General features: G+C 37.6%; 1 protein-coding gene across 1 annotated transcript; it reads right to left on the minus strand.

Moving 5' to 3' along the window:
* Positions 1–311: 311 nt before the first annotated feature.
* Positions 312–8,562, minus strand: LOC114185205. Its single transcript, XM_028072801.1, has 11 exons — positions 8,216–8,562; positions 7,333–7,395; positions 7,144–7,235; positions 5,654–6,478; positions 5,424–5,523; positions 5,189–5,338; positions 4,296–5,081; positions 2,006–4,162; positions 1,862–1,928; positions 1,100–1,248; positions 312–1,022 (listed from the first exon to the last, which is right to left on the minus strand). The coding sequence occupies exons 1-11, from the start codon at positions 8,280–8,282 to the stop codon at positions 685–687; spliced, it is 4,794 nt and encodes a 1,597-aa protein (XP_027928602.1). The 5' UTR covers positions 8,283–8,562; the 3' UTR covers positions 312–684.
* Positions 8,563–14,433: the final 5,871 nt, after the last annotated feature.

The raw sequence follows: 14,433 nt of genomic DNA on the forward strand, positions 1-14,433 counted from the left end.
TAAAACTTTGAAAAAAAAAGTGATCCAAAATTGCTTCTTTCATTTAACAGGCTCTTATCTTTTTCATTCGGTGACACAGGATAGAAGATGATCTTCAACGGTTATCGTTAAATTCCTTATCTACTGAACTTAATCATTCAAAAATACATTAATAATTTATATTCATTATTCTCAATTCTCATAAGCAAGCTTCAAAACAAAATGAAGTTTAAATTTTAATCTTACGAATCGATACCACGGCATTGCAATATTTAATTTTAATACTTTATATTAAAAAAGATAGGGAATACAACATGATTTACTCGACCTAGTTTTGAAATGAAGAGAATAAGAATTTAACTCTTGAACAAACCACGATGGATACAATTAATTCTCTTTGATTCTTCTATTGTGTCTATCCCCCCTCCTCCCACACACCAAAATCATCCACCATATAATAAGCATAGCCATATAACAAGCATAGCTTCCTCGTTTATATACACTCATCAGTGACTGACTGACTGACTATGTACACACTCGTCGACGCTTTAAAAATGCAAATCTATTATACACCTATCGTAAAAAACAGATGTATTCAGATATTATAGCTATGCTCTAGCGGACTGTACACCATTTCATCCTTTATCCCCCCAAAAAAAACAAAAATTCGCAAAATTTTACACCTAATCTACAAGCAATTAACTATCAATCTTCAGGGCGTTGAATCTCACCCATCATGATCCGGTTACTGGAGACCTTGAAACCAAGAAGAGAAGGATCTATCTGTTTTCCTTTCTTCCCTTTCTTTTTCCCCCCTCTTGCTGCTTGTGCTGCATCAGATGACTCACTCCCAATTCCACTACCGGCATGCGACTCCACCACCACCTCAGGAAGAACGGGCTTTTTCAGCATGTCCATAAATGATGTCTCTGACACAGCACCTTCACTGAACGAAGAAGATCTAAACCGAACCTCTTTTTTTCCAGCAGCCTGAGCATCTGTCATGCTACTCATTGACGAATTTGCAGACGGTTCTCGTCTCCCTACCATACAATCTTCTATTTCAGACTGCTGAAATTTTCATACGTAAAATGTAAAATGTTGTGAGAAAATCACATACCTTCACTAGATGTGAGATTTATTAAGTTATTTTGATTGACACTGGGTGCGGATGGCTGGTCTGACTGGACATCAGGTGAAGATAAAACCCGAGACACATGGGGGCGCTTATGGAAAGTATTATCAAAACCTTTGGTTGAAGGAGGTATCCTGCCAATAAAAGACAATCAAACATCTTTAATAATTTTTTTCCAACAATAATCATTCAATTATATCAATTCATCCATGTATGCATGCAAATGCATCAAGACGAATGCATGAACCTAGATATATCCAAATTGCTATCCCTTTTGACAATAATAACTCGAGTACAAAGTCATAACTAGAACAAATTGTCATTCTTCTGCTACTCCTCCTTTCCAATATGTAGCCCCAGCCCATTTTCACCATTTTGGGAGATTAATTACTTTATCACTTTTAGATAAATTTAGTCAATGAAATCCTACTCAGTTGCATTCAAAAAGTATATAAAATAAATAATTATCTGCAAACTTCTTCAAACATGGGGAAAATTTTGCAGTTAGTGCAAAAGTTTCAGAACAATAGTATGGGCTATCCAGACTATAACAACCTTGGGCAAAGCCTACTGCTAAATGATAAACAGGAATAGACAAAATTAAAAACAGTAAAGCACCATATACAGGAATAGACTTTGAACTCAACAAACGTGTAATAAAAACCGGTCAGCAAGAGAAATTTATAGAACCCAGTTAACCATATTCAATTAGGACCTAAAGGAACCGTTTGCAAAAAAAGATGCTACCTGTCACCAGAAACCTCATCTCGTGAATTATTCAAACCTATCTCTCGACCAAATGAGCCATCACCACCTGCAGAATCTTGTTTATTATTTTCAACCATCATATACAGAAGTTCAACAAAAAACGACAGTTGTGTGCTATATTACCTGCACTGCTCAGTGAGCTATGTCTACTATGGGCAATTGCAGGTAGTTCCATGGAATTCATGATGTTTTCCACTTGCTCTGACATGTCCGACATCCCAGGAACTAAATTATTAATTGTGCCCATATATTCATGTCTCTGACCCTTATTTGCTTCTAACTCCAGTAAGTCCTTTTCCATAGATGATTTACCAATCTGAAAAGGAATTCTGTAATTGGGATGTAAAGGGTCCATATTTGCAGATAACACTGGTTGTTCTTCAAGTAATGAACCAGATCTAGACCGAAGAGGCATTCTTTCAGTGTTCCCTAGATTGTTGTATTGGTCAGAGATATGCATGCTGGATAAATGATCATGGATTAAGGCATTGGAATTAGTACTCTGAGCCCTTTCTAAAAAAGGGTCATTCAGATGGACTTGCTGATGATCAGGCTGAAGCTCAAAAGGATGCATTATTGAACTAGCCTCTGGAACATGCCAAGATTTGTCACTTCTTGATGAAAGAGGATGCCATTTATCAACAGCTGATGGTTGTGCGGATTGAACACCCAGTTTTTTATGAAGTAGGTCCATAAAACCTCGTGCGGAACTGTCTTCATGAGAGCCAACAGATCCAGACATGTTCAGATCTGTTGATGAAACAGTATCGCCTAACTCTCTTCTCTGCCTCACAGCTTCAAGATGCTGCTGTAGTTGCACCCGGGGATCAATCCAGCTATTTTCCACATGTCCATTGTTGACGTGGAGTGAACCCTTGAAGGCATCAGGGTGGTGACCAAAGAGATCGTCAGTAGGTTGTAGATGATGAGAGGATAAAGAATCCATCTGATCACCTCGATGTAAATAGCGACGACGGTCATGTAATTCCCTTCCTTGGGAAATAGGTGCAGACCTCTCAAACATCATAGGATTATCATAGAACCCTCTCTGGTTCTGCTCTGGAAGATTCCTCCCCAAGTAATTTAATTGCTCCTCTTGTGTCACAAGCCTCTGCTGCTGTTTGTGAATATCTGAAACATTAAATCCTGCTGAAAGACCTAGTTGATGGGTTCCAGGATTTCTAATCAACTGTCCTGTTTCATTAATTGGCCATGACCTACCAAAATGCCTTTCTCCATCTAAGCCTAACTGCTGTCTAAGAGCCAAAGATAGCTGCTGTGCCTGCAACTGATCTTGCTGAAAATGAAGCTGTTGTTCAGAAGGTAATATATTACCATGCCTTGCTTGCAACAAGAGGTCTGACAAATCAGCTTGCCTTCCTTGTGCAGCATTGAGGCCCATATTTGCTTGGATAATATGTTCCATTGATGGATCAAGGTGCCTTAAAGAATGTGAATTCAGATGCAAGTCATTAATATATCTCCTCATTTGTACCTGATCTAACAGGTTATCCCTCGAAATATCATGTTTGGACTGCCCAAAGTTGGGATCAGGGATTGGCTGCTGCATAAACTGTTCATGAAGCAATTGTTGGACTTGAGACTGTTGCTGGGGCTGAAGTTTCATCTGTTGGTGTAATAATTGTTGGTGATGCATATCTTGCTGTTGCTGTAACTCAAGCTGGTATTGTTGAATCTGATGTTCCAGAATACGTTCAAAATCTGACCCAGAATTCTGCATCATCTGCTGTAGGTTGGAGTTCATGTTCTGCGAAAGTGCAAAACCTGGAAACCTCTCTAACTCTGACCCATTAAGATGAGCAGGGAAATGATTAGATATATTACTCTGCTGCTGAAGCCTTTCTTTCTGAATTTGTCCCATATGGGAAAGGAACTGATCTTCCTGAAAATGTCTAATTGTCCCATATTTATCACCCCATTTCTCCCTGAAAGAAGGTTGATTAACCATGCCACTAATACAGCTTTGTTGATCAGTAAAAGGAGCATCTCTATCCATTAACGGATCTAGAAAATGACCCTGATCACCCAACCTCATAGAACTATTGGAAGATTGTGCACGCCTTAAATGAGAACCATCTCTGAGTTCAGACATCAATAACCCAAATGGGTGCAACTTATCAGCTTCATGGTGAGAATCACTCACTGCAACTTCATTGGCAACAGGTTTTCCAGTAGGATGAGAATGCAAAGCATTGACATCCATAGGCCTCATCAAAGGTTTATCATTTATGCTTCCAGCCAATTTTGACAAAGAGATATCTACAAAAACAAATATATGAATAAAAGAAGAAATAGATGCATATATCACAAATAAGGCCACATAATTTGCTAAGAAAATTAATAGTATGTAGACATGAAAGTAGCAGTATGTATGAGAAAGCCAATATATTACCCTCATCATGTGCAACAATATTACCGAAGCCCTGATCATCAGAGAACTTGACCTCAGAGTGATAACTTTGATTGGGTATTTGAGAAGGAATACCAACACTTGAGCTAGTATCAGGTCGGGAAGAAGACCAAGGTTGATCATCGCTGGCAGAAGACCCATCATAATCAAAATTATGCACATCTACTTTTAGGTTCCTTCCAATGGCATCAGAAGGTTCTGATTGAATAACCCTATTACTACCAGAGCCTAATCCTGACTTGACTTTCAAATGAGGCATAATGTCACCAAGTTCGTGAAATGGTGATCCTTCAGGAGCATCTGACAAGCGAACAGGCAAGTCCATTCCAAAAAATCCTTGTTCGAACCACAAAATAATGTCAATCCCAAGAAAGGGTCCTTGAATTTCCCCTTGAGGATCCAGATAGCACAAACTCAACTCCTCAAGAGCAATAACACTTTCAGGCACATATGTCTTCTCATTAACTTTGAAGTCCTGTTGATTAATGTTTGGAGTTTGCTGCAGAGATGAAAAATCAAAGAGATTGCGAGAATCATCAGGTAGACTGCTATTGATTTCAGAACCACCAATTGAATCAACACCATTCCGATTAGCATGTTCCAGAAAAGCTAAAGATTGTCCCTGATGGAGATCAAAAGTTGCTGATTCAACAACTTTGTTTCCTGGAATGCTGCCGTCTCCAATCCTGCTAACAGAACTCTCATCTCTGCCATGCACACCAATAGCAGGCATTTGTTTCTGCTTGCCATCTTGGACAGTTGCAACTTCTAAAAATGATGATTATTTGTATTCAATCAATATGTGTAAAAAAACTGAAAAATCTTTACTTTCAACAGACTAGCACAGTACAATAAAAAAAGCATTGATTTCTCACCCCCAACAATGTTTCTCAATAAACCACCAGCAGTTGATGCTGAACTAATTAATATTTGATCAGAATCATCCGAGATATCACTTCCTGATATAACCTTTGCACTGCTGCCAATGGAAGGTTGCTGTTTTCCTTCACTTACAATAACAGGGCCTGAAATAAGCCAAGGCAGGAGACGATAAGAAAGAGTAAGCTTTGAATTATTTTACAGTAACAAACAAATCCATGCATACGTTACCTGAAATATCATCATTTGACCCTCCATCCCTTCCTCTAAAGGAATAGCCCGCAACTTCACTGCTAGTAATTTTTCCTTTCCATATTTCTTTAAGGACAACCTAAAAGATGAAAAAATATATAATCAATATATCAATACTGAAAAGAAAATGACCCTTCAAGAATACAAAAATTGAAACACATCGATAAGGCATGATGGAAGTCTTGCTTCATATTTTGCATTTCGCATACCTCTTCCTCAGCACCAGGAGCAACAAATGCTAATGGTTCAACAGCACCAGGTTCAGTAAAGGGCGATGTATACTCCATCTCAGAAGGCAGGCTATCAAAATTTGGATCAACCTTTTGCTTGCGATATATGTCAAGGAGCTTACCCCTCGGGTAGTAATACAAATCGGCACCAAGGCTAGACTTCCCCAGTATAGTTTTATTCCTATCCACAAGTGCAGATCCAAGACTAGAGCCTATAGGAGACCTTACAATTTGTAAGTTTCCATTAAGGTTAGCCCTTCCTCTTCCTGGTGAAAATCGCACATTGGAGCCTTCTATACGTCCTTTCTCCAGCCCAAATCCAGGTGCAGCACGGTATGTAGCCACACCAGCAGCTTGAGCTTCCAATCGATGTCGTGGCCTCCATTTATCACGAGAATCAGTGTCACGGTCAGACCCAATGCGATTGCCACCAACAGAAGACTGTTTTTCAGTGTGACCATCTTCCTTCTCAACATCGTTTCTTTTTTCACTTCTAGAATCCTTCTCTTTATCTTCAGGACCCCATCTTGATGACCACTTATTCTCTCTTCTAGAGTCATGGCCAGAACCACGGCTCTCGTGCCAGCGATCAGAGGGCAAGGATCTATTCTCTGATGTTGAAGTATTCTCCAAACGACGATCTTCTTTTCTGCGATCCCTTCTCCCAAGCAAGCTTGTTTCCCTCTCCTCTTCACGCCAGCGGCGACTGATGTCAACATCAGGAGCTGCCCTCCTCCAGTCTTTCTTGTCCTGGGACCCCTCCAAACGCCAACTATCTTTCAGTATGGGATCAGTTGAGTTCACCTGAGGCAAAAAGCCAAGTAGAGATGTCATCCTATCATTTATCATATCAAATTCTACAGTTTAAATAACCACTCAAATTTAACCCTAAGAACAACACATAACATAAGAATTCAGTTTTTAAAAGAAAACCTGATTAATCGACCAAATAGATATTAATCAGTTACATGTTTGTATTAGAAGAAGGCCTAGAAAATCTTACCGTGCAAATTAGGAACCTAAATCGACATTGATAGTTTAAACTAGAACCCCATGATTACATGAGACAGATGGGTCCAGAAAAACACTTTGTGATTAAGTTGGAAGAATATTCTAAATTAAAAACAACTAAAACTCAGAGCAAGAAGATATACCCTCTCCACTTTAAGTTTAATAACAGTACCAGGCAAATCAAACAAACATCACAAACCCTTAAAATTGCCAAAAAAAACAAGAAATGAATCCATGACCAAAATCCTTCCGTCTCAGTGTTTCCAACAAGTTCACTGCCGGTATTGTAGGAAAAAAAATGCATAAACAATAGTGACATGTTATACTCACGTTTCTGAAATTACAAACTTTTAGTGGCCAAAATGATTTAGAATAACAATAGAGACACGGATAGGTTTCATGGAAGGGGAAGGGTGTCCAATAGCACAGGCAAAACCAAAACATCAAATAATACGTACCCCCACCGGATTGGCAGTTGTCCTTGCATCAACAGGTTTGGAATACAGCCACTGTGGGGATAGGGGTATGCTGTTGTCAGATGACAATTGATCTGAAAGTAAAATGTTTCATCAATTAACCATAACAATTTATGCATTAAATAAAAAAACATGACTAGATTTTAACTTGGACAAAGATAAACACGATACCTTTCGAATCATCAAGTAGCGCTGCAATTCCTTTCTCCCCACCATGTCCTCCGGATGCTTCATCTAACAAACCAAAATGCAAATTAACAGACATGCCATTCCAATTTGTTTATAACTATCTTTTTAAAAATGCCTAAAGTACAGTAACATAAATTGTACAAGAAGTATTTTAAGAAAAACAAATCAAAACAAAAGGCAGTTAAATTCATTCCTCGTAAGATACAAAGAGTAGCTTCTGAAAATATATCATAAAAGTGCTAAATGACGGGATCTGCAATATGCATCCAAAATTACAATTACATATCATTAAAACCTTTTAGAAAAAGTCAACAGAAAAATCAAATCAACCAGCCGCACACGCCGAAGAAAACAACCCCACCAACAGCACAATCAAATCAGGTTACTTATGCAATAAAAAAAAATTCACGATAATTCCAGATTCAGATTACCAACAGCAGCAAAGTGAGCTACTCCTAATCCCTCAAAAAACGGCCTTAGAAAACCACACTTCTCAGCAAACAGCAGTACATACATCACAATATATACTGACTAAATCAATTGACGCTTACATAGATCAATCCCCAAGCTAAAGTCAACTTAACCCATAATTAAAATAAAAACACTAACAAAATCACATAGAGGGAAAAAAACAAAAACAAAAATAAAAAACAAACAAATTGCAGAGCCACACAAGCATGAACAGGCCCGTCTGTCGGGCGCGCAATTGACACGCAGAACAAATCGCGGATTGAGATTCAACGGATCCAGACAAGGAGATCGAGCAATGATTGCGAGACAATGAAAACGTGTGTTTCAACAAACTCGAAAAAAAAAAGCCCTAATTGAAAGTTGAAGAGAATTCGAATGAATCAAATCAAATCACCTCTGAGGGAATCAGAAGTCTTGGAGAGGAAGAGATCGTCAGGGAGATTGACCTTGCCGTCGCCCATCGCCGTGGAGTTCGGGATTGTCGGAATTCGAAAACAGAGAGATCCGAAAACGGAACAGAAGAAGGAGAGGAAATGCGAATAGACGAAGGAATGCGAGAGAGAGGTAGGGTTGAACGTTGAAGTGCGCGTCGAAGATTGAGAGGGTAGGGTTTGCGAATTGCAGGGTATAAGATAGATAGAGAGAGAGGGAGAGAGGTAGAAAGATAGAGCGAAGGAAAGAGAGAGCGAATGAATGCGGTAAGGGTTTGAGGGCTCAGGGTGTGTGGTGTGGTGTGGTAAACATCAGAAGCAACCACAAGACTGTCATATATTATTGCATTTTTTTTTTCTGTTTTAGTTTTTAATGAGATAAATGATATAAATGATAAAAAATTCTAATCTAACTTTGTTTTTTCACTTGGGTTAATTTCCAGATCGGATAAATTAGGGTTGGTTATTATATAGTATCTTTATTAGGTCTTTCTAAATATTCAAAGCTTGCGAATTTGTCTCTGAAAATTGGATTTAGTTTATAAAATTTAAATTATCTCACAATATTCACAATGCTTAAGTTCTTTATCTTAATTTTATAAGTCATAATATTATTATAACAATTTAAATACTTCACACAAAAAGATTTATTCTAATTTCGAGATCATTAAAATTAGTGTTTAATTTAATTGCGTAAGTTTTAGTACTTAAAACATTCTTGCCATAATGTCTCTCGTTTAAAACATAACTTTCTTAAACTACATTAAATACACTAATGAAAACAAAGGAATCTACCGCTATTTGCATCGAATTTTTTTGATAATAAAAATAAAAAATAAAAATACAATTAAAAATTAGATATTATGATAGTTATTAAGATAGAAAAAACATTATTAAAATTTATATTAAATTGTAAAATGTCAATACAGAAAAGAAACAATAAAAAAAATTATTAATTTTTATAGTTATAATTGAAATAGAAAAAAAATGGGTATAATGTAAGACCCGATATTTTATGTCCTTATGTTTAAGGGCTGCCACAAATCTAATTGGGTCTTAAGGGCTTGTCATGAGGAGTCAAAAACCCTAAACCAGCCTAACACTCTCACTCCCATCTCACTTTCAGAAAACATCAGTCCTCAAACCCCTTCGTTCTCAACAGAAGCTCTGCTAGGGTTTGATCCTTAGCATTCGTCAAGCTTGCTTAAGCTCTTTCGACTCCACGTAAGTTGCTCCTTAGCTCATATTAGATCTCTCCTAGTCTTATTTTCGTGTTTACTCTGAGGCTCATCTCAATGCCCTTGTTTTGTTCCATTATGCTATGTTTCCAGCTCACTAAGTCATTCCCGGAGCTGTGGTGCTCACTGTTTGTGTATACGAGTCTTTTGGATAGCTCTTTCCAAGTAAGGGGAGTTAGGGCTTTGTGTTTTAAATGATTTTTGGCCTATTCTTGGTTTTGTTTGGTGTTGTATGGGTTATATGTTACTATGAACATGCAAAGTGCTTGCGTTTGTTGTTTGGTGCGAAAATGTGACTGTTGCAGGTGAGAACAAGGGCGAGAACTGATAGTCTCGCCCAAGTGAGCTAGTCTCGCCTAAGCGGGCGAGACTGGTAGAGGCTTGCCTAAGCGAGACTGGCAGAGGCTCGCCCAGGCCTTTTGCGCGAGCTGTCGCTCAAGCGGGCCATCCTTATTTTGAGCATGAGAATGCCTCGCTCAGGCGAGGAGATCTCGCCTAAGCGAACTAGTGTGAATGGCCTGTGTTCCAGATTGTCAAGCTCTCGCCTAGGCGAAGGGAGCTCGCCTGAGCGAGAGCCTTCTGCCTGAGCGAGGGGTTGCGCAAGGGGTAGGTTTGCTCCTTGTTTTCTTTGTTTTTGGATACTAATATATGTTTGGACTGATTATGCCGTTTAAAGTATGAATTGAGTGACTTTGTGTGAATATGATGGATTATGGTTTGTGGCTTATGAGTTTAACATGAATTGAATATGATGAGTTGGGTATGAATTTGATATGAGATATGGAATTGTTCATAGGTGGGCAAATGATGAATTTTGGGTATGATCTTGGCATGTGATTTCAATGAAACAGTTGGTATCAAAATGGCATGGTATTGATATGAGGTGAAATTCTATATTCATGGATTGGGAAGGATGAGTTGGAATGGATTCAACATGAAATATGAATGAGGATTGGCTTATAAAGGTTGGTGTGAGAGTTACGTGCATGATAAATATTACCTGATTGATTGAGTATGTTTGGTCCGTGTCAGTACGTAATTCCTTGAAATCTCTAGGTGAGATTTCAGGGTAGTGCTTCAGTGGTTGGGACGTAATTCCATGGCCCCTGTTAGTGAGTGTCCATGGTGGTGTCCCATCTATATAATTTGGTAAGGATTCAAGGTAAGGTTGCATCCTGACACTCTAAGGAGTCAGTTAGTCTCACTTAGAGCGGACTGACTCTTGTGGTGAAAGTAGTAAGAGGCCTGAAACTCATTAAGGGCTAACCTTATGTGTGAGGGATTGAATCATTGTAACACTTGTAACACATAGCTCGGGGGTGAGCAGCTCGGGGGTGAGTAGGGTAATCCACCACAAATGCAAGCATCCGCTGAATCTGACCAGATTATATGTATCCGGATGAGTCAAGTCGAGTCTTAGTGTATTGATTTGAAAGTCATAGCATGCTTGGATGATGTGTGTATATTTGACTGTTAACATATATCTGATTGCATGATAAAATCCTTTTTGGCTCTAGCTTACCCTTTTGTTTGTTGTATGTTTTGTGGTGTGGATCTCTCTCTTTGTGATGATCATCAATTTATTGGTGTGAGCATATGCGAGAAATACTCGTGGTCAATAGGGCGATGGTAGCTCCGCTGCATAGTCTATCCGGGTTTGATCTCGTTGGTTTGAGCTTTCTTATATAAGATTGTCAAGAAGTCAAAATGGACTTACATATGAATTAATTTAGGTTTAATCATGTCTTTGATCCTATCTTGGAGGTAAAATCTCAATTTGGTACCCTTTTTTCTAAAAGTCTCATTTTGGTCTCCTTTTTTGCTAAAATATCTCAAATGTGTCTTTTTTGTTAAGTTGGACTAGACGACGTTAACTGAACAGTGACATGACAAGGTTGACCAGTGGTGGAACTATGACGAGGAATAGAGCAGAGTGACGTGGAAGGGGAATTTTTTTTAAGAAAATAATAGTTAAGTTAAATTAGGATTAGGTTTTTAAACATTTGGAAAGTTGGGGATTCTGTCATTCTAACTCACCCTTGATCTTTGTTTGCCTTTACATATCTTCCCTCTCTACTTCCAAAAATAAACCTCCCTTTGGTCATCAGAAATCATGTATTCTTCAGTAATGTATTTGCGATACTTGCCCTTGGGCGTCTTTCCACGCAGCTGAAGAGAACCAACACTTAATGAATCGTCTGAAATAGCATCTTGCTCATTGCTAAGCTCCCGTCTCCACAACCAATCAGAACCATAGCCCATTGTATCATCTGAAAACACATCAGTGTCAATAAATTTAGCTTCATTAGTGTTAGCCCTCCTTTGATTTTGTATACAAGAATCATCATCCAACAAATAATCAGACATTGCATCATTTTCACTAGATTCTGAATGCTTGGTTATAGGCTTTCTATGAAGTGGCAGAGGAGAATAATCCCCTTCTGAAGTAGTATCATCTCTCCCAATATGCTTGGAGCGCTTACTCCCAATAATCCTCCTTTGATTTCGATTTATCTTCAATGGAATTATCTGAAAGCCAATCTCTCTCGACAAAGCTTCTTCCCAGATTCCTCCTTTCTGAACATATTTTCTCCATTTCTTACCAGATTTTCGAGTTGAGGTATAACTTTTATGGTTACTTTTTGATCTCTCAATTTTCTCATTAAGCAATGGCCACCCATGTAAGCTTGTTTCATCCTCAACATCTTTAGAATCTCTTTTTGCTAAAAGGGGATGAACTTGATTGGACATCCAAACTTTGCCACATCATTTCCCAACAACTACCTTTTTCTACTTGTTGGTCCTTCTCTGATAGACCTTGGGCTCTGTAGGCGAGCTTGCAGGACGATTTTGACCAAATGCTTTATATTTATCTATAATACAATTGAAAGGATGACAAAAAGCAAAATTTTACACGTGTCATCTTCTTAGGCATTCTTCCATTTCAGAATTCAAATATTTTTTACCTCTTAAAGTAATTTTTACACGTGTCTTCTCAACCAGTCTTCTCAACCATTCTTTCTCACTTTCCACCTCTCTCACTTTTTTCAAAAACTCTATTCACTTTACATCTCTCGAACCCTACCATGTCTTTCGCACTCTCCACCTCTTTGCCGTCTCAAACCCTATCCACCTCTCTACCGCCTCAAATGCTCTCTATCGCTCTTTCGCCTCAAACGCTCTCCACCTCTCTTCCGACTTAAACGCTCTCGACCTCTCTTTCGCCTCAAACGCTCTCCACCTCTCTTCTGTCTCAAACGCTCTCGACCTCTTTGCCGCCTTAAACCCTCTCGACGTCTCTGCCGACTCAAACCCCCTCCACTTCTTTGTCGCCTCAAACTCTACCATTTCTTTCTCATATCTTCTTCGAATCATACTTTCTATTTTGATCTCTTCACTATTCATTTTGAAACCCTAATTTTTTTTTGAATGTCAGTGATTCCAACTTCGTTTACATTTATTTTATGTTTCTTCTAACTCAGGTTTTGTTTTTTTTTGTTTGTGTAGATTTTTTTTGTAGATTTTTTTTTGGGTTATGCCTTCATTAACAAAGAAAAAGATACAAGAAGTCTTTACAAGAGGCAAGGCCGAAGTAGATGCTCTAAGAAGATACCTTTATCATGACGAGGATTGCGAATTCCAGTTTCGGATGACAAGTAAGCAACCACTTCTTTCTTTTTGTGTGTAAAACACATCATAAAAATATTCTAAAAATTATTATGATGTCTGATAAAATCATTTTTCTCCATCCAGGATGTAATTTGAGCTTTTATTCTTAATGTGTGTTGAAGTTTGATCTGATTGGACCTCAACTTTCAAGAAACACCAAGATTTCAGGTTTATTTTTGTTTAAATGCATTCATAATTTCTGTTGTCAAGACCTGCATTTTCATAATTTCTTGCAGAAATTGTGGCCAACTTAACTGATAAGCAAATCATGTGAATTAGTTCTGAATATGGCATTGAGATAAGCAGAGTCTGAGGAGTAGTTGATAATGCTAACCAAATTTTAAAGGTAATAAAACTCAAAAGCTGATTCCACAGTTGAATTAAATTGATAATGGAATGCCTTTAATATGTTGTATTGATTTTTTTTTTTGTATTGTTGATTCAAAGATATAATTATAAGTTTTTTTTCACATGCATGGCTTGTGTTTGTTGATTTCTTGGCACCATAATACTGTTTGAAAATTATTGTTTTGTGGGCTGTGTAATCTTTTATTTCTTTCTACTACCTGAGAAAGGTGCTTATTAATTGTAGAAGGAAATGCTTAACATTTAATGGATTTATCTTCATTTGTATATGCACTCAAGACAATAAATTAAAACTAACAAACATGAAGTGGGATTGGTTGTTTAGCATATAAATCTTACATTTACTCTCTGTTGTTTCTTTTTAGAGTATCAAGCTTATGTTTTACTCTAAAGCATATTGCAGTACAATGTTCTATTATTTACATGTTTTGATGATTCACATGTTTTGATTAAACATGTCTTCCATTGTTATGGAGTTTAGATTATTGCAAAGTTCAGTTCTCATGAAGAGACGAAAAAAAATTTGTGATGACATTTTTATTTTGATGTTTTTTGTTTTTTATGTGTCATTGTGTCTAAAATGACAATTGTTTTAGATGAAAGAAAAGCTTGATCCTTTGATAACAGATTAATTTTTTAATGCTATGATTGATTGTTGTTATACACTAAACACTGATTACATTGTTATGGAGTTTTTATAGTTGCTATTACTTTCCCTTCATTACAAAATTGACTTCTGATGAAGAGAGGTTATCAAAGGTTATCACTTAAATCCAGTTAATTTTTTTTATATATGTTATTTTGGGGGTTTACTCAATTCTGTATTTTTTTTACCTATATTACTCAGATATGTTGATTTCAAACCAAGCTGGCACTGTTGTCTTAGGCAGTGTTGGAATTTCAGAAAA

The sequence above is a fragment of the Vigna unguiculata genome, chromosome 1 (assembly GCF_004118075.2).
Source record: "Vigna unguiculata cultivar IT97K-499-35 chromosome 1, ASM411807v1, whole genome shotgun sequence".
Lineage (NCBI taxonomy): Eukaryota > Viridiplantae > Streptophyta > Magnoliopsida > Fabales > Fabaceae > Vigna > Vigna unguiculata.